The 23,511-nt window shown below is 40.1% G+C and overlaps 1 protein-coding gene across 1 annotated transcript; it reads left to right on the forward strand.

Moving 5' to 3' along the window:
- Positions 1–358: 358 nt before the first annotated feature.
- On the forward strand, positions 359–11,745 carry LOC109883667 (zinc finger protein OZF-like). The gene is made up of 2 exons (XM_020475699.2): positions 359–919; positions 8,542–11,745. Exons 1-2 carry the CDS (start codon positions 607–609, stop codon positions 9,582–9,584), a joined length of 1,356 nt encoding a protein of 451 aa, XP_020331288.2. The 5' UTR covers positions 359–606; the 3' UTR covers positions 9,585–11,745.
- Positions 11,746–23,511: the final 11,766 nt, after the last annotated feature.

Raw genomic sequence — 23,511 nt, forward strand, 5'->3', positions numbered from 1 at the left:
AGTCCATATTGATACATAAACACTAAACCATTATTTAGATTTATTAAGAACAAGTTGATTGACAAGTTGATGTTCAACAATTGAATAAACCACATTTTTGGCAATGATAAAAGATATGCCTCTGGGGTCAAAATTATCCATGTCAGAAGTATGGTTCAATGCAAATATGTAGTGGGTGTAAAGTTTGTTTTAAATTCTATCTCATTAAAAACGACTTAATATACTACTAAACTTTTGTGAAATAAATGAAAAATAACGTTTGGTTCCTCAGCTGCGTTGCCCACTCCAGTCAGCAGATGGCGATGTACGTATTTTAGGTTCAGGAGACGCTGCCAGTGTGACGTATAATCTAGTGGAAGGGATGCTCCTTCTACAACAACAGCTAGTCAGACACCTCCGTAGCTTTCTAGCAAACATAGCTACAACATTCACGCTCTTTACACGGTTTTTGTGTATTTTAGTTGCTGTGTGTGAAAACACACTTCTGTCGTATGTACCTGTTGGCCCATTTAATTATATATTGACGTTGTTTGTCAGCTAGCTGGTTTGCTAAGTTAGCGTAGAACTAGGCTAGTCGCTAATGCTAGCTAGCTAACATCTCCGACCATGAGTTCACTAAGCAACTCTTCTCCTGATAAAGATGAGGAGGTCGGCTGGACGGAGAGAGAAACTCTCGTGAAAGAGGAAGAGGAGGATGTCACAGTACAAAAACAAGTAGAGGGTGAGGCTGTTACCGTGAAAGAAGAAGCGAAAGACGTTTCAGTGAAAGAAGAGGAAGACGCGTTCAGGGTGAAAGAGGAGGAGGATGTTACAGTAAAAGAGGAGGATGCAGTTTTTGGAGTGAAGGAGGGGAACATGACTGTCACATTGAAAGAGGAGAAGGAGGAGGAAGAGGAGTTTGGAGATCTGTTTAACACCAGTAAGTACCGTCTCTGCAGTCGTTGAACCAATATGCAATAATTGGGTTCTACACTTTAATGTTGCTCTGTAGGAATGGCTGAAGCTACACTGTAACGTGTAGAACACGGATATCTGGGCCCGGTTTCCCAAACGCATCTTAAGGCATCCAATGGTTCTAACGATGAATTTAGCCATAAGATGGTTTTGAGAAACCGTTCCCTGATTAACACTACCAAGTATTGTCTTAAAAACAGAGGCACGAACTCTGTAGTTGAACTGATGTTTGGTGTTAAAGCGGAAATCTGTAATTGCTACATCAATATTGTGACTTTTAAATTATTTACTTATAGCCATTGATTCTTGAAGAATATAACACATGCTTCATGAGCTTAGTTCAACTGTTGTACCCAATCAGATCCCCAAATAAGCTTTTTTTACTCTGTTTAGAAACAATGTAAACTAACACTGTATAGCCTCAACATGGTTAAAACTATCATGTTGATATCATGGATGGTCAGTCCTTGTATCCATAGGTCTGTCCTTCTGTAGTTACATTTCTCCAACCCCATAATTATCTTATTACCAAAACAGTGGTGGAATGACAGATTTGTTATTGTTTGAACTAGAGGTCGACCAATTTTTCGGAATGGACGATTAATTAGGCCCAATTTCAAGTTTTCATAACAATCGGAAATCGGTATTTTTGGATACCGATTTGGCCGAATATTTTTTACACTTTTATTTCATCTTTATTTAACTAGGAAAGTCAACGAACAAATTCTTATTTTCAATGACGGCATAGGAACGGTGGGTTAACTGCCTCGTTCAGGGGCAGAACAACAGATTTTCAACCTTACAGTTAACTAGTCCAACGCTATAACAACCTGCCTCTCGTTGCATTCCACAAGGAGCCTGCCTGCTATGCGAATGCAGTAAGCCAAGGTAAGTTGCTAGCTAGCATTAAACTAGTTAACTACACATGGTTGATGATATTACTAGAAATTATCTAACGTGTCCTGTGTTGCATATAATCTCACTGAGCGTACAAGCATCTAAGTATCTGACTGAGCGGTGGTAGGCAGAAGCAGGCGCATAAACATTCATTCAAACAGCACTTTCGTGCATTTTGCCAGCAGCTCTTCGTTGTGCATCAAGCATTGCGCTGTTTATGACTTCAAGCCTATCAACTCCCGAGATGAGGCTGGTGTAACCAAAGTGAAATGGCTAGCTAGTTAGCATGCGCTAATAGCGTTTCAAACATCACTCGCTCTGAGACTTGGAGTAGTTGTTCCCCTTGCTCTGCATGGGTAACGCTGCTTCGAGGGTGGCTGTTATCGTTGTGTTCCTTCAAGCCCAGGGAGGAGAGGGACAGAAGCTATACTGCAGGGTAGCCTAGTGGTTAGAGCGTTGGACTAGTAACTGGAAGGTTGCAAGTTCAAACCCCCGAGCTGACAAGGTACAAATCTGTCGTTCTGCCCCTGAACAGGCAGTTAACCCACTGTTCCTAGGCCGTCATTGAAAATAAGAATTTGTTCTTAACTGACTTGCCTAGTAAAATAAAGGTAAAAAAAATATTTACAAAAAAATACTAAAGTGCCTATAAGAACATCCAATAGTCAAAGGTTAATGAAATACAAATGGTATAGAGGGAAATAGTCCTTAAATTCCTATAATAACTACAACCTAAAACATCTTACCTGGGAATATTGAAGACTCATGTTAAAAGGAACCACCAGCTTTCATATGTTCTCATCTTCTGTGCGAGGAACTTAAACATTAGCTTTCTTACATGGCACATATTGCACTTTTACTTTCTTCTCCAACACTTTGTTTTTGCATTATTTAAACCAAATTGAACATGTTTCATAATTTATTTGAGGCTAAATTGATTTTATTGATGTAGTATATTAAGTTAAAATAAGTGTTCCTTCAGTATTGTTGTAATTGTCATTATTACAAATAAAAAATTAAATAAAAATCGGTATCTGTTTTTTTGGTCCTCCAATAATCGGCATCGGCGTTGAAAAATCAATATCGGTCGACCTCTAGTTTGAACTGCAGTTTGCCGGGTTGTGTGTTTTTTTTTTTTTAAACCGCAACAAAATGGCTGCCTAGAGACTTGGTTTGGTAAACAGCTGAGGGATGGGGGAAGGAGAAATGTAACCACTCTCACATTCATAGAGAACGCTATTGTAGAAACCGTAACCCAACACCTCCCTACCTCGTCAAGAAGTTCAGACATCTTGGCGTAACAGTTATAAGGTGTTAACTTGACAGTCGCTGGACCCAGGTTTGAGTTCAGCTCAGGGCTACTCCCTGAATTCACTACACTATGAATACAAGGACTGGCCATCCATGATGTCATAATGATAGTTTGACCAGGTTTCTAGGATATATAGTATATTCTAGAATTCATCCATGATGTCATAATGATAGTTTAACCAGGTTTCTAGGCTATATATATATTCTAGAATTGCCAGTGAAGCTTTCCTATGGAGGCAAATTATTAGAGCTTTTGTGACCTAACATAGTCAGATGGTGTGCTTTCACACCACAGTTTCATTTAATTTACAATAGCATCTCAAAATTATTGTCTGTGATTAATCTATCTAAATCTAAATGAAAATTATAGAAATCTAAGAGTAACTTTTATTGTCATTGTATAATATTCAGCCATTTTTTTTTTCAAGCCCTTACATTAAAGGCAAGACATACCTAGATTCAATTACATTCATGAATTGGTTTGAAACATTTGCTTTAATCCCTTCTCATAGTTGGTGCCTTGACGGATTTGTGAAACAACATTTTTGTATTTATTTAAATGTAACCATTATTTAACTAAGCATGTCAGTTTATAACAAATTCTTATTTACAATGACTGCCTACCCCGGACGACGCTGGGCCAATTGTGCGCTGCCCTATGGGGACTCCCAATCACGGTCGGTTGTGATAAATCCTGGATTTGATCCAGGGTGATGGATGCGCCTCAAGCCCTGAGATGCCGTGTCCTCTGCACCACCTGGGAGTCCCAAAATCATGTTCTAGTGCTGTCTCTAACTAAAATACATCTTGGTCAACCAAGAGTCATCTGTTCTCTCTACCAATCGCCCCATGTGTTTTTATAAAATCAAATATACGTACTGAACTTGTCTGATGCTTTAACCTGTCTGGCACCAATGGGACGGTAGCGTCCCACCACGACAACAGCAAGTGAAATTGCAGGGCGGCAAATTCAAAACAACAGAAATCCCATAATAAAATTCCTCAAACATACAAGTATTATACACCATTTTAAAGATAAACTTCTTGCAAATCCAACCACAGTGTATGATTTCAAAAAGGCTTTACGGCGAAAGCACACCATCCGACTATGTTACGTCAGCGCCTAGTCACAGAAAACCATACAGACATTTTCCAGCCAAGGAGAGGGCTCACAAAAGTCAGAAATAGCTATTAAATTAATCACTAACCTTTGATCTTCATCAGATGGCACTCACAGGACTTCATGTTACAATATAAATGCGTCTTTGTTTGATAATGTCCCTCTTTATGTCCAAAAACCCCAGTTGAAATTGGCGCGTTATGTACAGTAATCATTGTCTCAAACAAACATCCGGTGAAATTTCAGAGAGCCAAATCAAATTACAGAAATACTCATCATAAACATTGATGAAAAATACAAGTTTTATACATAGGATTAAAGATAAATGTCTTGTTAATCCAGCCGCTGTGTCAGATTTCAAAAAGGCTTTACGACGAAAGCACACCATGCGATTTATGTTAGGTCAGCGCCTAGCCACAGAGAACCATATAGCCATTTTCCAACCAAGGAGAGGTGTCACAAAAGTCAGAAACAGTTGAAATTAGTCACTTACCTTTGATGATCTTCATCTGGTGGCACTCCCAGGTCTTCATGTTAGACAATACATGTTGGTTTTGTTCGATAATGTCCCTCTTTATGCCCAAAAACCTCAGTTTTGTTGGTGCGTTTAGTTCAGTAATCAAAAGGCACAATGCGCGCTCTCAACATCAGACAAATTGTTTTAAAAGTACAATAAAAGTTCGTATAAACATGTCAAACGTTGTTTAAAATCAACCCTCAGGTTGTTTTTGTCATAAATATTCAATAATATTTCATCCGGACAAAAGCTTTGTCAAAAGAAAAGGTAAACAAGAAATGCGGGCTCCCAATCACATGCTTGGCTCATGGCTGGAAATTTCCACTGTTCACCCATTGAAAATGCTGTATCTCCCTCATTTTTCAGAGTAAAGGCCTGAAACAACGCCTAAAGACTGGACACATGTAGAAGAAGCCATAGCGATCGTGAACTGGGTCCTACGTCTTTGTATGGTGGATAGGCTTTCAATGGAAAAACAGCATTTCAAAATAATAGTACTTCCTGGATGGATTTTCCTCAGGATATCGCCTGTCATATCTGTTCTGTTATACTCACAGACATTATTTTAACAGTTTTGGAAACGTGTGTGTTTCTATCCAAATCTACTGATTATATGCATATCCTAGCTTCTCGGCCTGAGTAGCAGGCAGTTTAATTTAGGCATGCTTTTCATCCAAAATTCCGAATGCGGCCCTCTACCCTAGTGAAGTTAAGCATTCTGTTTGATTAAATAATTAAGACACACAAATGACTCGAAGTCATAACTAGAGGGAGCCGGTCGTCAACATGACCGGCTCCCTCTGGTCGGGTTGTCAACATAACCCGACCCCCTCCGCTGCTGGACTTTTTAAATTCTGCCGTTCTGCTAATGAGGTTTGCAGGAATAGACTAATAGTCTACAGATAGATAGACTAATAGACGACACCAGCAGTCTGCAAGCAACCTTTTCCAGTTGGAGTGCCAATTTATCTGACCATTTCTGCTAATCTGTGTGCCAGTTAAGATTTTCATATGCACATTTTCGTGGAACAGTTTCATTTAATTTATAATAGCATCTCAAAATTATTGTCTGTGATTAATCTATCTAAATCTAAATGAATTTTTTTTTTTAAAGTAACTTTTATTGCCATTGCCAACTATGTAAAAAAAAATAGCCTACATAAAGCCAACAAATAAAAACATTGCATCCTGCAGGTAGAAAATATCCTGATAAAAATAAATATCCTAGAAATCACATTGGCTTCAAATGGCCTGTCTTCAACAAACTTGAAACATTGTATCAACTATCAACTGGGTCAGGAAACTCGGATAACAAGCTTGCGACATTGTAAAACATATTCTCAGCCCTCAGTTTCCCGCGCCAGTGAGTTCTGGACAGACACAGCTGTAGGCTATTTGTGCAAACGATAAGAAAAATCTGGTATTTTATTTTGCGCGCAGGCCAGATAGACTAGTGCTACTTCTATGTGGGTAATCAGGTGTGTGTCCTTACTCAACATAGACCGAAGTGTTTCAAACAAGACAATTAATAAATTGACAAAACTGACGCATCTTGCGAAGTAAGGTCTGGGTGGTCTGCCATGGGTCGTTTCATTTAGTATCCGTTTGGGTCGGCATGGGGAATGATTTTATTTCCCCATAGTATGTTGTACCGAAGTTTACTGACCGAAAGAGAGTAACTTTATGACTATAATTACTGCTCCCTGAAGGAGGGAAATGAATTACAAAACCTGATTGGTCCCACCCCTTCCTGGGTCGTTGAAGAGCGGTATTAAATTGAAGGAATAAACCCGAGCCTCACGCTCATCACCTGTGGAAGGCGGGGCTTCCAGCAAGGCGTGGATTTAATAGTAAGTTGTACCTAGTTTCCCTCCTTCAGGGAACAGTAGTTATAGTCATAAAGTTAAGCTTGTCATATGATGAACTTCAACTTAAACACTCAATCTTGCTGTGGGACAGTTTTTTTTTGTATTCAGATCTCTGAAATGCACTCTAACCACGTAACATTTAGTGTGTCCCTACGCTGGGAAAACAGTTTTCATGGGCACAGAAATTATAAATAATTTGAGTTTGCTAAATCCAATGGTTCAATCCGAGAGTCACCTTAACTTTATTGACAACACCCAAATCAATAATGTCATTTATGTTGTTGTTAGGTGAAGTTATGGGCCAATTTGTTCGACACTTATATTAAGTATAAAGCAGTTGATTTGCATCAATAACACACAGGACATTCAAGCAAGCCTTACAATTATAATCCAAAGTAGTGTGAAATGCACTCATAAGCAACCTGTAAATGGAGGCTTTTTTTGCTGTCAGCCTATGAGAACTCCCCTGAGTTTCCCCCACTGTGGTGAATTCGTAAATCGACACAGAGCTTAAAGATAAACTTCTCCTTAATGCAACCGCTGTGTCAGATTTCAAAAAAGCTTTACCCGCTAAAGCACACCATGCGATAATCTGAGTACAGCGCTCAGCCACCAAAACAAGCCATACAGATACCCGGCAAGTTGTGGAGTCAACAAACGTCAGAAATAGCGTTATAAATATTCTCTTCATCGGAATGCATATGATCTTCATCGGAATGCACTCTCAAGAATCCCAGTTCCACAATAAATGTTTGTTTTGTTCGATAAAGTCCATAATTTATGTCCAAATACCTCCTTTTTTCTGGCTTTTAGTTCACTAATCCAAATGCACAAAGCGCGGGCACTAAGTCCAGACGAAAAGTCAAAAAAGTTCCATTAAAGTTCGTAGAAACATGTCAAATTATGTATATAATCAATCTCTAGGATTTTTAAAATCATAAATCTTCAATAATATTCCAACCAGACAATTCCGTTGTCATTAGAAAGGAAAGGCAATGGAGCTCGAGCGATAAAAGACTCATGGCTTTCAGCTGAGCCACTAACTCTGAGTGGTCTAATTCTCTCCCCTTTCACAATAGAAGCCTAAAACAACTTTCTAAAAACTACAAACCTCAGATTTCCCACTTGCTGATTGGATTTTTCTCAGGTTTCCGCCTACCATATGAGTTCTGTTATACTCACAGACATCATTCAAACAGTTTTAGAAACTTCAAAGTGTTTTCTATCCGAATCAACTAATAATATGCATATCCTAGCTTCTGGGCCTGAGTAGCAGGCAGTTTACTCTGGCTACGCTTTTCATCTGGATGTGAAAATACTGCCCCCTATCCCAAATAAGTTAATGTGAGTTTCCTTGAGTAGCACTCCTGATCTTGCACTGATAGTGTGCTGTAATATTCAGAATACATTGTGAAAAACTAAAATCTTCACTCACCATTTTTGTTCCAGGCAGATATACTACATCTAACTAGCGGTTTCCTCATTAGCAAGGAGGAGTTTCTGCAATCAGATTGTGTGCGTATCGCCCTGGTACCGCAATTTTATTAAACACAGAAAGGGGCCTATATTGGAGACCAAAAGTCGTCTGGCACACTGCTTAGGGGTTCAGCAACTGTAATAACTTTCTTCTAGCCTACAATCATCGATGTTACTACTAATGTGAAAATAAGACAAAATAGGACATTCTCACTTGACTGTCTTAAGACAAAATCTGATTTTTCTTTCTCATTTTAAGACGATTGTCAAATAATTGTAACATTCCTTACAGACGTCAATTGTTGTACAACATGGCATTGCTGTTGGCAACCCCTTTTACAGTGTATTCCTGCTGTTGTGGGCCTTTAACCATCTGTCTGACTTTGTCGTTCACACAGGAGAGAGACGAGACTATCGTGGATCCTCTCGGGAGCCTCAACAACATCATGATGCTGACGAGGCAGAAAAGAGTCTCTCCACATCAGAACACCTCAAGAAACACCAGCAGAAACCCACAGGAAAGAAATCTCACTGCTGCTCTGACTGTGGGAAATGTTGCAAATCTTCATCAGAACTTAAAATACACCAGCGAGTACACGCAGGAGAGAAATCTCACCACTGTTTTTACTGTGGGAAGAGTTACTCATGTTCAGATTCACTAAAAGTACACCAGAGAATTCACACAGGAGAGAAACCTTATAGCTGTGATCAATGTGGGAAGAGTTTTACTCAGTCAGGCTGTCTGGTAGTGCACCAGAGAACACACACGGGAGAGAAACCTAACCACTGCTCTGACTGTGGGAAAAGTTTCTCAAGATTAGATTCACTAAAAGTACACCAAAGAATTCACACAGGAGAGAAAAATTTCCGCTGCTCTTACTGTGGGAAACATTACTCAAGGTTAAATTCACTACAAGGACACCTAAGAATTCACACTGGAGAGAAATCTTATAGCTGTGATCAATGTGGGAAGAGTTTTGCTCAGTCAGGCAACCTGCTAGTGCACCAGAGAACACACACAGGAGATAAACCTTATGGCTGTGATCAATGTGGGAAGAGTTTTACTCAGTCAGGCAGCCTGAAATCACACCAGAGAATACACACTGGAGAGAAACCTTATGGCTGTGATCAATGTGGGAAGAGTTTTACTCAGTCAGGCAGCCTGATAGTGCACCAAAGAGCACACACCGGAGAGAAACCGTATGGCTGTGATCAATGTGGGAAGAGGTTTGTTGCATCTAACTATCTGACTACACATCAGCGAACACACACAGAGCAATCTTATAGCTGTAATCAATGTGGGAAGAGTTTTACTCAGCCAAACACTCTGATAGTACATCTGAGAACACACACAGGAGAGAAACCTCATGGCTGTGATCAATGTGGGAAGAGATACTCTGATAAAAGATCTCTGATAAAACATCAGACAATACATACATGAACGAGTTGTTTCATGATATCAATTAAATAATGTCACAATGTAGAATGTTTTAACATTGTAGTAGGAGTATTTTAATGATGTCACAATGTAGAACCCTAAATGTTTGCCCCCTGTTCTATTGATTTCAACATGATATGGCTATTAACCTCAGGGGGGAAATCCAGGCTCTGAAATGAATGAGTACTATTTATATGATTCAACAAAGTGAGTAACAAAAAGAGTTGTGTTATACTTACCACGTTAGTGACCCACTTGAATCAAAATGCAGCACTTAAATGTAGCAAGCTCTTTTCTAGAAATTGTCCTCTAACCAGTGATGTACACATTATTCACTGATTCTGTGTGGTTTCTGAGCTGTTAAAATTAACATGATGTCCCCCCTCTCTTGCGCAATATGAGTGATGACAAATACGTGTTGTGTTTCTCTTAGTGTTGGGGACCCATAAACTCAAAATGTAGCTGACTGTCTTCTCCAGGTTGTCCTCTAACCAGGGTGGTAAAATATATCTCCCATTTCCATGTTTTTTTTTGTTGTGTTAGTTTCAACAGCATGTACAATCAACTGACCATTTGTTGGTACAATTATATTGACATTGTTGCCCTGCTTTTATAATATCAGGGTTCATTCTCGGATGTGCCAACCCAAATTTACTAGAGCATGACATTGGGGACTGGGCCCCGATCCAACAACATGCCTATCTACTGAACCCTGAAAAGAGAAAGAAGCTCTGCAGTGAGGTGGAAAGTTACTACGGATATTGCAGGAGTTTCCTCTTGAAATCAGACATGTCTGTGGTAAGGACAACTTGGTTGCTGATTGTCTCAAGGGTGGGCAGTCAAAACGTTTTGTGTTTAGCCAGTGCGTTGCCATGGACACAATTTATTTTGACTGCACATTTTCTGTATTGGAGATTAGTTTTGTTTGGGCTCTTCCAAAGGGACGAGATACTACGGATATTAAGGAGAGTTCTAGAAACGAGTGAGTTTTAGGAAGAGGAGTTCTAGAAGCTAAAGAGTTTTAGGAGTCTATAGAAAGATAAAGGAGAAAAAATAATACGATTGTATATTAATATTTAGAAATACGTGTTTTTTCTTAATTGTTGACAGCCAGTAGACACCATGTTTATATTGGTGAAGGTGAAGCATTGTAGTTGATTATCATGTGTAATGGAAGTTTTTTTCTGTTGGTGGTAAGCAAACTTGTCCAACAAAATATAGGATATATTTGTTTTCTTAAGGGGGAAGGTGTTACAGGCTTTCGTTTTTCCATTTATGCTTTGAGGTTGGACTTTAGCACGTATAGCTCGTTAGCACGTATAGCTCGTTAGCACGTATAGCTCGTTAGCACGTATAGCTCGTTAGCACGTATAGCTCGTTAGCACGTATAGCTCGTTAGCACGTATAGCTCGTTAGCACGTATAGCTCGTTAGCACGTATAGCTCGTTAGCACGTATAGCTCGTTAGCACGTATAGCTCGTTAGCACGTATAGCTCGTTAGCACGTATAGCTCGTTAGCACGTATAGCTCGTTAGCACGTATAGCTCGTTAGCACGTATAGCTCGTTAGCACGTATAGCTCGTTAGCACGTAGGACGCACTGATTGGTGTCACCTCGTTAGTCAGTATGTGTTACACCTGTGCTGGCTTGTCAATCTCGTTAGTGGGAAGGTGTTTCACCTGAGCTGGTCCAGGTTCTATTTAAGAGTGTCTGGCCCAGTGCCCCAGTTGTCTTGATAAATGTGGAGCGTCAATACCTTTTATTTTAACCACCTTTTTGGTTTGCTTCCTGTCTTTTTGTTTGTTGTGGGTTTTTCTTCTGTTTGCCTCTTCTTGGGCAGATTTAGTGGGTGTCATGGTTGCTGTCAGTGACTCTTTGTTAGTTCCCTCTTCTATCTAAGTGACATTTCTGGTTTTCCTGCTGGGAAACGTAATAACAAACAATGTAGTAAAACAAATGTATATTTTGGGTTGGATGTTGCATCCAATTTTTTATATTTTAATCAATGGCATTTCCTTAGAATGCTCATTAGACTTCCAGTTGTTAGTCTTGTTTTATATCCTCATGTATGTTGTGTACTAAATATTGTTTCTTTCCTGTGAAGCCATCACATTCCATCCATGTCTGAAATGTGTGGTATAAATAAAGCTTGATTTTATTTGAACAAACAAATGAACTCATTGACTGACCAATCAAGACTCTTGCCAAACCAATGAACAAATATGTGTAAAAGCAACACATTTCTTGGTCCATCTTAATATGAAAAACAGTTTAAGCCTGCTGAAGATGTGGTGGAGTGGTAAACACCACCCCCGGCTCTACCAGGGCGTTGAGGTGGTCTCCCACAGCTCTGCTTATGTCAGGTTCTGTGGCTTTGCTGTTCCATTTCTTGACTGCCCCTGCAACACAGAAAGAAACACATTTAGTCATATTATATACAACACTCAGCCTCGGTTTCACCTGAATGGAATGTCTAAATGAAGACCAACATGCACTACAGAGGCCAGAACAGTACGGGTGGATATGAGTTATCCATTACATTACTTTGAGACCGCTTTCCTATGTACAAAGAAAATGCATTGGAGATAATATCTCTGCTTGAGCCTAGACTTTCCTCTCTGTCTCAAAGAGGAAGGCCTTCACCCAATTCTCTCCAAGTTCTGATCACTTTGAGGTTTTTGGCATCTGGAATCTTTCATTGTGAACTGGTGATTTGTGTGGTGCCAGTGAAGCAAATGTGTCTTTAATTGTGCACAAAGTCTGCAGGGCCATTTGTGAACTGAGGAGTCTTTACATCAAGATTCTGATGCAGCTGGTCAAGCCAACTATAAAGTTAAATTCTATGAATATGGGCACTTCCCAGGAGTGTCATGTTCCCATCAAGTGTCCATCAACACCTGATGCTGAGAAGTACCGTAACCATAACAACTGGTTTTCCATCAATGTTCAGGGTGGATGCACTCCTCATTTAGAGTTCAAACATTGTTGCCCGTTGGAAAGGTGCAACTCAGGATTGAATGATTTCCCTCAACTCTTCATTTGTCTCAGTTTCAGAGAGGACAACATAGTGGACAACTACTTGGTGACAGTGGATATTAGGGTGAGAAACATGGTTTACTAACAGTTACTACATAGTAACATGGTCTTCTAATAGTTACTACATAGTAACATGTTCTACTAATAGTTACTACATAGTAATATGGTCTAACAGTTACTACATAGTTACTACATAGTAATATGGTCTAACAATTACAACATAGTAATATGGTCTACTAATAGTTACTACATAGTAACATGGTCTACTAATAGTTACTACATAGTAACATGGTCTACTAATAGTTACTACATAGTAATATGGTCTACTAATAGTTACTACATAGTAATATGGTCTACTAATAGTTACTACATATTAATATGCTCTACTAATAGTTACTACATAGTAATATGGTCTAATAGTTACTACATAGTAATATGGTCTAATAGTTACTACATAGCAATATGGTCTAACAGTTACTACATAATGTGGTCTACTAATAGTTACTACATAGTAATGTGGTCTAACAGTTACTACATAGTAATGTGGTCTACTAATAGTTACTACGTAGTTATATGGTCTACTAATAGTTACTACATAGTAATATGGTCTACTAATAGTTACTACAAAGTAACATGGTCTACTAATAGTTACTACATAGTAATATGGTCTAACAGTTACTACAAAGTTAATATATAGTAATGTGGTCTACTAATAGTTACTACATAGTAATATGGTCGAATAGTTACTACATAGTAATGTGGTCTACTAATAGTTACTACATAGTAATATGGTCTAATAGTTACTACATAGTAATATGGTCTACTAATAGTTACTACATAGTAAAATGATCAGAGTAACTTTTTATTCACTCCAGACATAAATCCAACAACAGCTGAGCAGTAAAGATACAACAAAGCTCATATCCACACGAGAGGGATGGTCCAGTGTATGTTTGGAGTATGGAAAAACAGATTCCAGTGTTTTCACAAAACACTTAGTTTCAAGCCAATAAGATGCTGCAACTTGCTACAACTGTGCTGCATGCACAACCTGAAGCAGCATGGCTGTTCTGATCCTCCCATGATCAGCATCAAGCAGATGTACCCATGACTGAGGTAGATGTGCTCATGACTGAGGCAGGCAATGACTAACAAGGATTGCACATGGAGTTGCTTCACACTGCAGCACTTCAACTAGATGAGACACATTTAAATATGGAATTGATTCATTATGGCTTAATTTTGCTTTGATAATGTTTGTTAAAATTTCAAATAGTGTGCAACAAAAATAAATGAGTGACTAAACCATGGCTGGTTTAAAATGTAGTTTGTGGTGATTAAAATACTCTCACTCATGAAAATCCAAATGACAAAACAATTCTTTTTAACATATATTGTTCACCATGGCTGGTCAACACTACTGTCTCATTACTGTCTCTTTGTTGGATCATAACTCTCTCTTCCAACTTCATATCCAATTCAATGTCCAATTCTCATTTCATGTTCTTCAGATATTTCATTTTATTCTCATGAAATTATCTGGTTAATGTTTCATGCATTGTCATCTTCTTTGTTCTCTGCTGAAAGGTGGTGGCAGCATCTTCTCTCAAGGATGTTATAGCAGATGTGGAGGGAACACACTCACTGTGTACTGGCTCTTATAACCTGTTCACATTACACCCTCACTGTCTACTGGCTCTTCCAACATGTTCACATTACACCCTCACTGTCTACTGGCTCTTCCAACCTGTTCACATTCCACCCTCACTGTGTACTGGCTCTTACAACCTGTTCACATTCCACCCTCACTGTCTACTGGCTCTTCCAACATGTTCACATTACACCCTCACTGTCTACTGGCTCTTCCAACCTGTTCACATTCCACCCTCACTGTCTACTGGCTCTTCCAACCTGTTCACATTCCACCCTCACTGTGTACTGGCTCTTACAACCTGTTCACATTCCACCCTCACTGTGTACTGGCTCTTACAACATGTTCACTACATAGTAACATTCCTTCCTCTGGAAAAAGAACACGGTTAGAAAAACAAATAAACTCATATGGTCCTTAGAATGAAGAAGAATAAAGACACAGACAGTGGAATATATTTACCAATGGAAGTAACCAATTTATCGATCTCTTCTGATCTCTGCTTTCTCGTTTTAAAGTCAGTTTAAGGTTCTTCCACAGAGTCTATAGAAGGCAGATATAATTTAATAATAGAAGTGATGTCAAAAAAATATGAATATGAGAAATGTGAAATACTGATAATAATACAGATATCTCACCTAAAGTTGTTGTACTCTTCTTGTGGTCACATTTCCATTGAATTACAGCTAATTGCAGCACAACCCGCTTGTTCTACTGCTCAGTAGCAGCAGTGTGGTTTTACATTCAATAACTGGATGTTTTAACAACATTTGTTTTGGTAGCATTTTTTCACACAAACAAATTATGTTTGCCATTGTTTCGTCTCAGTATTCACACCAGTATTGGTGTTTTCTATTCCGGGTTTTAATGGGCACCATTAGACCAACAGCAGGTGTTCATACTGAACCTAATCAGGATTAACCCAGGTGTTCATACCGAACCTAATCAGGATTAACCCAGGTGTTCATACTGAACCTAATCAGGATTAACCCAGGTGTTCATACTGAACCTAATCAGGATTAACCCAGGTGTTCATACTGAACCTAATCAGGATTAACCCAGATGTTCATACTGAACCTAATCAGGATTAACCCAGGTGTTCATACTGAACCCAATCAGGATTAACCCAGGTGTTCATACTGAACCTAATCAGGATTAACCCAGGTGTTCTCATTTAGGCTTACTTACCTTCTCCAGTCTCCGACTAACTTTGCCTAATTTAAGCCACGTTCAGGAAAGCTACTTAAATGTCCTAGTTTAACTAGTACTGGTTTAATCTAAACCCTGCAGGTTCTGAATGAAACCTAATGTCCAGTGGGATTGATCTGTTTGATCCAATTGTTTGTTTCAGTTTACAGTTGTTGAATCCTTTGACATATTGTTGATTTAAAAACTTTTCAGTTTCAACAAATGCACTGGGTTGGTTGAAAAGTGATACAGTTTTGACATAGTGGAAGATACACTGAATGTATACTGTTTTTCATACTAAGATGGACTAAAATATGTGCTCGTTGGTTATGCAAGAGGGCGGCAGGTAGCCTAGTGGTTAGAGCTGACAAGGTAAAAATGTTGTTCTGCCCCTGGTAAGCAATCATTGTAATTAAGAATTTGTTCTTAACTGACTTGCCTAGTTAAAGGTTAAATAAATGATTAAGTCTGTTGATTGTCAGTCATTGGGTTCATTTGTTTTGCAATATGTTCAAATCAAGCTTTATTTATACAGCACATTTCAGACATGGATGCAACACAATGGCTTCACATGAATTTACAAAAATAAAAAACAATGAAAATAAACTGAAATATTTAACACACAACAAACATAAGAGGATAACAAACAGAAGATTAACATCTGAAAGACTAATGAGCACTCTAAGGAAAATCCATTGATTAAAATATTAACAACATGATGGACAAGCCAGCACAGGTGTAACACATTGACTAACGAGCATATACGCTAATGAGCTATACACGCTGACGAGCTATACGTATTGACGAGCTAGACGTGCTAAAATCCAACCTCAAAACATAAATGGAAAAACCAAAGCCTGTAAAACGTTCCCCTTTAAGACAAATATATCCTATATGGATGGACAGGTTTGCTCACCACCAACAGAAAACTAAAATTTCACATTATTATCAACTACACTGCTTCACCTTCTAAAATAGAAACATGCTGTCTACTGGCTGGCAACAATTAAAAACAAGAAAAACACGTATTTCTAAATATGAATATACAAATCGTTTTATTTTTTTCCTACTTTTTCTTTCTATAGAATCCTAAAACTCGCTAGCTTCTAGAACCCCTCCTGTCTCAGCCTCCAGTATTTATGCTGCAGTAGTTTATGTGTCGGGGGGCTAGGGTCAGTTTGTTATATCTGGAGTACTTCTCCTGTCCTATTCGGTGTCCTGTGTGAATTTAAGTGCTCTCTCTCTAATTCTCTCTTTCTTTCTCTCTCTCGGAGGACCTGAGACCTAGGACCATGCCTCAGGACTACCTGACATGATGACTCCTTGCTGTCCCCAGTCCACCTGGCCGTGCTGCTGCTCCAGTTTCAAATGTTCTGCCTTATTATTATTGGACCATGCTGGTCACTTATGAACATTTGAAAATCTTGGCCATGTTCTGTTATAATCTCCACCCGGCACAGCCAGAAGAGGACTGGCCACCCCACATAGCCTGGTTCCTCTCTAGGTTTCTTCCTAGGCTTTGGCCTTTCTAGGGAGTTTTTCCTAGCCACCGTGCTTCTACACCTGCATTGCTTGCTGTTTGGGGTTTTAGGCTGGGTTTCTGTACAGCACTTTGAGATATCAGCTGATGTACAGAGGGCTATATAAATAAATTTGATTTGATTTCCTAAAACTCACTAGCTTCTAATTCCTTAATATCTGTAGTAACTTTCCACCTCCCTGCGGAGCTTCTCTCACTTTTCAGGGTTCACTTGATAAGGATGTTGTTGGATCGGGGCCCAGTCCCCAATGTCATGCTCTAGTACATTTGGGTTGGCACATCTGAGAATGAACTCTAGTATTTTATAAGCAGGGCAACAATGTCAATATAATTGTAGCCAAAAATTGTCAGTTGGTTGCATAAATAATTATGATTACTAAATGTTACATGAATTGTAAATATTAATTATCAAAACCAAATGTACACTCCTTTGTTAAAATGTATTGGCAATAATTCACTTAGTGGTGAGGCATGGAATAATAAAACATGTATATTTTGACAGGCTGAATGTTTGAAATACGAGGAGATGTGAGTCATGCTTCTTCAGTAGTGGAATAAAGACAAGTAGCACTTGAATGTTAAGAAATACTGGAGTGATGTAGGATTGTTAATAAAATTGATTATAGACTAATTTATTACACTGCGTCCATGTGTATAGGCTGCAAGTACGTTGAAATTAATTTAAATGACCAGAAAAACATCTTCTCAACTTTCACTTTCAACCAATGTATATTGGACTTCGGACTTAGTCTTATTTTCAACTACATTTTGCTAAGTGGGATATTTCATTGATATCATGAAACAACTCCTCCATGTATGTATTTTCTGATGTTTGATCAGATATTTTCTGATGTTTGACCTGGCTTTTATCAGAGTATCTCTTGTCACATTGATCACAGCTATGAGATTTCTCTCCTGTGTGTATTCTCTGGTGATTCGTCAGATTGCTAGACTCAGTTAAACTCTTCCCACATTGACCACAGCTATAAGATTTCTCTTCTGTGTGTGTTCTCTGATGAATTTTAATGCCTGATGATTTGATCATATTACTCCAGTGCTAGCCTCTCTACACTGGCTTCCTGTCAAAGCAAGGGCTGATTTCAAGGTTTTACTGCTAACCCACAAAGCATTACATTGGCTTGCCCCTACCTATCTCTCTGATTTGGTCCTGCCGTACATACCTACACGTACGCTACGGTCACAAGACGCAGGCCTCCTAATTGTCCCTAGAATTTCTAAGCAAACAGCTGGAGGCAGGGCTTTCTCCTATAGAGCTCCATTTTTATGGAACGGTCTGCCTACCCATGTCAGAGACGCAAACTCGGTCTCAACCTTTAAGTCTTTACTGAAGACTCATCTCTTCAGTGGGTCATATGATTGAGTGTAGTCTGGCCCAGGAGTGGGAAGGTGAACGGAAAGGCTCTGGAGCAACGAACCACCCTTGCTGTCTCTGCCTGGCCGGTTCCCCTCTTTCCACTGGGATTCTCTGCCTCTAACCCTATTACAGGGGCTGAGTCACTGGCTTACTGGGGCTCTCTCATGCCGTCCCTGGAAGGGGTGCGTCACCTGAGTGGGTTGATTCACTGATGTGGTCATCCTGTCTGGGTTGGCGCCCCCCCTTGGGTTGTGCCATGGCGGAGATCTTTGTGGGCTATACTCGGCCCTGTCTCAGGATGGTAAGTTGGTGGTTGAAGATATCCCTCTAGTGGTGTGGGGGCTGTGCTTTGGCAAAGTGGGTGGGGTTATATCCTTCCTGTTTGGCCCTGTCCGCGGGTGTCCTCGGATGGGTCCACAGTGTCTCCTGACCCCTCCTGTCTCAGCCTCCAGTATTTATGCTGCAGTAGTTTATGTGTCGGGGGGCTAGGGTCAGTTAGTTATATCTGGAGTACTTCTCCTGTCCTATTCGGTGTCCTGTGTGAATCTAAGTGTGCGTTCTCTAATTCTCTCCTTCTCTCTTTATTTCTCTCGGAGGACCTGAGCCCTCCTTGCTGTCCCCAGTCCACCTGGCCGTGCTGCTGCTCCAGTTTCAACTGTTCTGCCTTCTTATTATTCTAACATGCTGGTCATTTATGAACATTTGAATATCTTGGCCATGTTCTGTTATAATCTCCACCCGGCACAGCCAGAAGAGGACTGGCCACCCCACATATGCTCTCTCTAATTCTCTCTTTTTTTCTCTCTCTCGGAGGACCTGAGCCCTAGGACCATGCCCCAGGATTACCTGACATGATGACTCCTTGCTGTCCCCAGTCCATCTGACCGCGCTGCTGCTCCAGTTTCAACTGTTCTGCCTTATTATTATACGACCATGCTGGTCATTTATGAACATTTGAACATCTTGGCCATGTTCTGTTATAATCTCCACCCGGCACAGCCAGAAGAGGACTGGCCACCCCACATAGCCTTGTTCCTCTCTAGGTTTCTTCCTAGGTTTTGGCCTTTCTAGGGAGTTTTTCCTAGCCACCGTGCTTCTACACCTGCATTGCTTGCTGTTTGGGGTTTTAGGCTGGGTTTCTGTACAGCACTTTGAGATATCAGCTGATGTACGAAGGGCTATATAAATACATTTGATTTGATTTGAATCTCTTCCCACAGTCAGAGCAGCAATGAGTTCTCTTCCCTTTCGATCTCTGCAGTGTTTCTTGAGGTGTTCTGATCTGGAGAGACTCTTCTCTGCCTCGTCAGCATCATGAGGTTGTTGAGGCTCCCCAGAGGATCCACGACTGTCCCGCCTCTCTCCTGTGTCAATGACAAAGTCAGACAGACGGTTAAAGGCACACAACACCAGAAATCCATTGTTTATTTGAGGTAAAAGGTGATGCCCAGATCATACCCATGAAGTTGTACAACAATTGATGTCTGTTAAATTATTTGACAAATAAGACAGTCAACTTAGCAACAATCATATTTTGTCTTGTTTTCACATTAGTAGTAACTAGAAATTAGTTATTAAAGTTGTCTAAATCCTAAGCAGTGTGCCAGACGACTTTTGGTCTCCAATATAGGCCCCTTTCTGTGTTAGCTAAAATTGCAGCATGACGGCAATGCACATTACAATTTGATTGCAGAAACACCTCCCTGCTAATGAGGAAACCGCTAGTTATGGATGTACTATATCTGCCTGGAGCAAAAAATGGTGAGCAAAGATTTTAGTTTTTCACAATGTATTCTGAATATTACAGCGCAAGATCAGGAGTGCTACTGAAGGAAACTCACATTAAGCTCTGTGTCTATTCACTAATTCATCACCGTGGGGGAAAACTCAGGGGAGTTCTCATAGGCTGACAGTAAAAATAGCCTCCATTTCCAGGTTGCTTATAAGGGCATTTCACATTAAATATGCATTAGAATTGTAGGGCTTGAATCCCCTGCTTAATATGTTTGTGTTATTGTCGCAAATCAAATGATTTATAGTTAAACACTTCAACTAGTAAAATGCTCTTTGGCTAGCTTTGCCATCAGCCTGACAATACGTTTTTAAGCAATTGGCCCATAACTTCACCTATCAATAACATAGACCTACTGTAGGACCAATAACTTCACCTAACAACATAGACCTAATATAGGACCCATAACTTCACCAAACAACAACATAGACCTACTGAAAGAACTGTAACGTCATAAAACAACAACATAGACCTACTGTAGGACCCATAACTTCACCCAACAACATAGATCTACTGTTGATACAAGAATTTATATGTTTAAAGTAATGACTAAAGTATTCCACCCTGAAAACTGTAGAACTGTACGACGTGTTAAGATCATAAGACTAATAATCTGATGATGATGTGTGTTGGAGAAGACTTGTAAATAGCACTATATTGTAAATAGCACCCTTGCTGTCTCTGCCTGGCCGGTTCCCCTCTCTCCACTGGAATTCTCTGCCTCTAACCCTATTACAGGGGCTAAGTCACTAGCTTACTGGTGCTCTTTCATGCCGTCCCTAGGAGGGGTGCGTCACTTGAGTGGGTTGAGTCACTGTTGTGGCTATTCTTGGCCTTGTCTCAGGATGGTAAGTCGGAGGTTGAAGATATCCCCCTAGTGGTGTGGGGGCTGTGTTTTGGCAAAGTGGGTGGGGTTATATCCTGCCTGTTTGGCCCTGTCCGGGGGTATCATCGGATGGGGCCACAGTGTCTCCTGACCCCCCCCCCCCCCCCCCCCCCCCGTTTCAGCCTCCAGTATTTATGCTGCAGTAGTTTATGTGTCAGGGGGCTAGGATCAGTCTGTTATATCTGGAGTATTTATACTGTCTTATCCGGTGGCCTGTGTGAATTTAAGTATGCTCTCTCCAATTCTATCTTTCTTTCTCTCGGAGGACCTGAGCCCTAGGACCATGCCTCAGGACCACCTGGCATGATGACTACTTGCTGTTCCCAGTCCACCTGGCCGTGCTGCTGCTCCAGTTTCAACTGTTGCACCCTCGACAACTACTGTGATTATTATTATTTGACCATGCTGGTCATTTATGAACATTTGAACATCTTGGCCATGTTCTGTTATAATCTCCACCCGGCACAGCCAGAAGAGGTCTGGCCACCCGTCATAGCCTGGTTCATAGCCTGGTTCAACTAGCAATAACACAGGACCCATAACTTCACCTAGCAATAACACAGAATTACTGTATGACCCATAACTTCAACTAACAAAATAAACCTACAGTAGGACCCATAACTTCACCTAACAACAACATAGACCTACTGTTGGACCCATGACTTCACCTAACAACAACATAGACCTACTGTAGGACCCATAACATCACCTAACAACAACATAAACCTACTGTAGGACCCATAACTACACCTACCAACAACATAGATCTACTGTAGGACCTATAACATCACCTAACAACAACATATACCTACTGTAGGACCTATAACATCACCTAACAAAACATAGACATACTGTAGGACCTATAACATCACCTAACAACAATATAGACCTACTGTAGGACCCATAACTTCATCTGGCAAAAACACAGACTTACTGTATGACCCATTACTTCAACTAACAACATAACCCTACTGTAGGACACATAACTTCACCTAATGGGTCCTACCTACTGGGTCCTACCTACTTTAGGACCCATAACGTCACCTAACAACAACTTAGACCTATTGTAGGACCCATAACAACGTATACTAACTGTCGAATAACATCACCGAACAACATAGGACCAATAACTTCACCTAAGAACAACATAGACCTATTTTAGGACCCAACAACATAGACCTACTGTAGGGACAATAACTTCACCTAACTACACCATAGACCTACTGTAGGACCCATAACTTCACCTAACAACAATATAGACCTACTGTAGGAACCATAACTTCACCTAGCAATAACACAGACTTACTGTATGACCCATAACTTCACCCAACAACAATATAGACCTACTGTAATACCCATAATACCCATAACTTCACCTAGCAATAACACAGACTCATAACTTCAACTAACAACAACATAGACCTACTGTAGGACCCATAACTTCACCTAACAACAATATAGACCTACTGTAGGACCCATAACTTCACCTAATGGGTCCTCCCTACTGGGCCCTACCTACTTTAGGACCCCTAACTCCCCCTAACAACAACTTAGACCTAGTGTAGGACCCATAACTTCACCTAACAACAACATAGACCTACTGTACGACCCATAACTTCATCAAACAACAATATAGACCTACTGTTGGACCCATAACTTCAACTAACAACATAAACCTACTGTAGGACCCAACTTAATCCTATAATGGCTTATAGTTATCTGTGCTTAATCCTATAATGGCGCCATCCGAGAGGCCTGGGGTATGACAGTTGAACTCAGCTCATGAGGCATGTGTTATATTCTTCAAGAATCAATTGTCTATAAATAAATGATTTAAAAGTCCAAAAATGGATGTAGCAATTGCAGATTTCCCCTTTAACACCACACATCAGTTCAACTCCTGCAGAGTTTGTGCCTCTGTTTTTTAAGACGGTACTTACTAGTGTTAATCGCGGCCCGGCTTCTCAAAACCATCTTACGGCTAAGTTCGTTAGAACCATTGGGTGCCTTAAGATCAGTTTGGGAAACCGGGCCCAGATATCCAGTTTCCTCCTCTTCTTCCTCCTTTTTGGATGTGACAGTCATCTCCCCCTCCTCCTCTTTCACTCCAAAAACTGCATCCTCTTCTTCTTTTACTCTAACTTCCTCTTTCACTCTGAACGAGTCTTTCTCTTCCACGTTAACAGCCTCAACCTCTACTTGTTTTTGTATTGTAACATCCTTCTCTTCTTCCTCCGTCCAGCATATCTCCTCTCCTTTAACAGGAGGAGGGTAGCGTAGTGAACTCATGGACGGAGATGTAAGCTGGCTAGCTAATGCTAACTTAACCAGCCCGCTAGTTGACTAATAACAACAACACCGTAAATATGAAATTAAATCGGATAACCAACTAGACGACAGAAGTGGGCTTAAAACAAAGTGGCTAATACACACTGAAGCGTCTAAATAGCTTTATTGTTTCG

The sequence above is a fragment of the Oncorhynchus kisutch genome, linkage group LG20 (genome assembly GCF_002021735.2).
Source record: "Oncorhynchus kisutch isolate 150728-3 linkage group LG20, Okis_V2, whole genome shotgun sequence".
NCBI lineage: Eukaryota > Metazoa > Chordata > Actinopteri > Salmoniformes > Salmonidae > Oncorhynchus > Oncorhynchus kisutch.

Bases quoted from the DNA above. Each gene is read 5' to 3' on its own strand.
- LOC109883667 (XM_020475699.2), top strand. From the start codon at position 607: ATGAGTTCACTAAGCAACTCTTCTCCTGATAAAGATGAGGAGGTCGGC. The intron at 920-8,541 runs GTAAGTACCGTC...TCGTTCACACAG, and splicing joins TGGAGATCTGTTTAACACCA to GAGAGAGACGAGACTATCGT.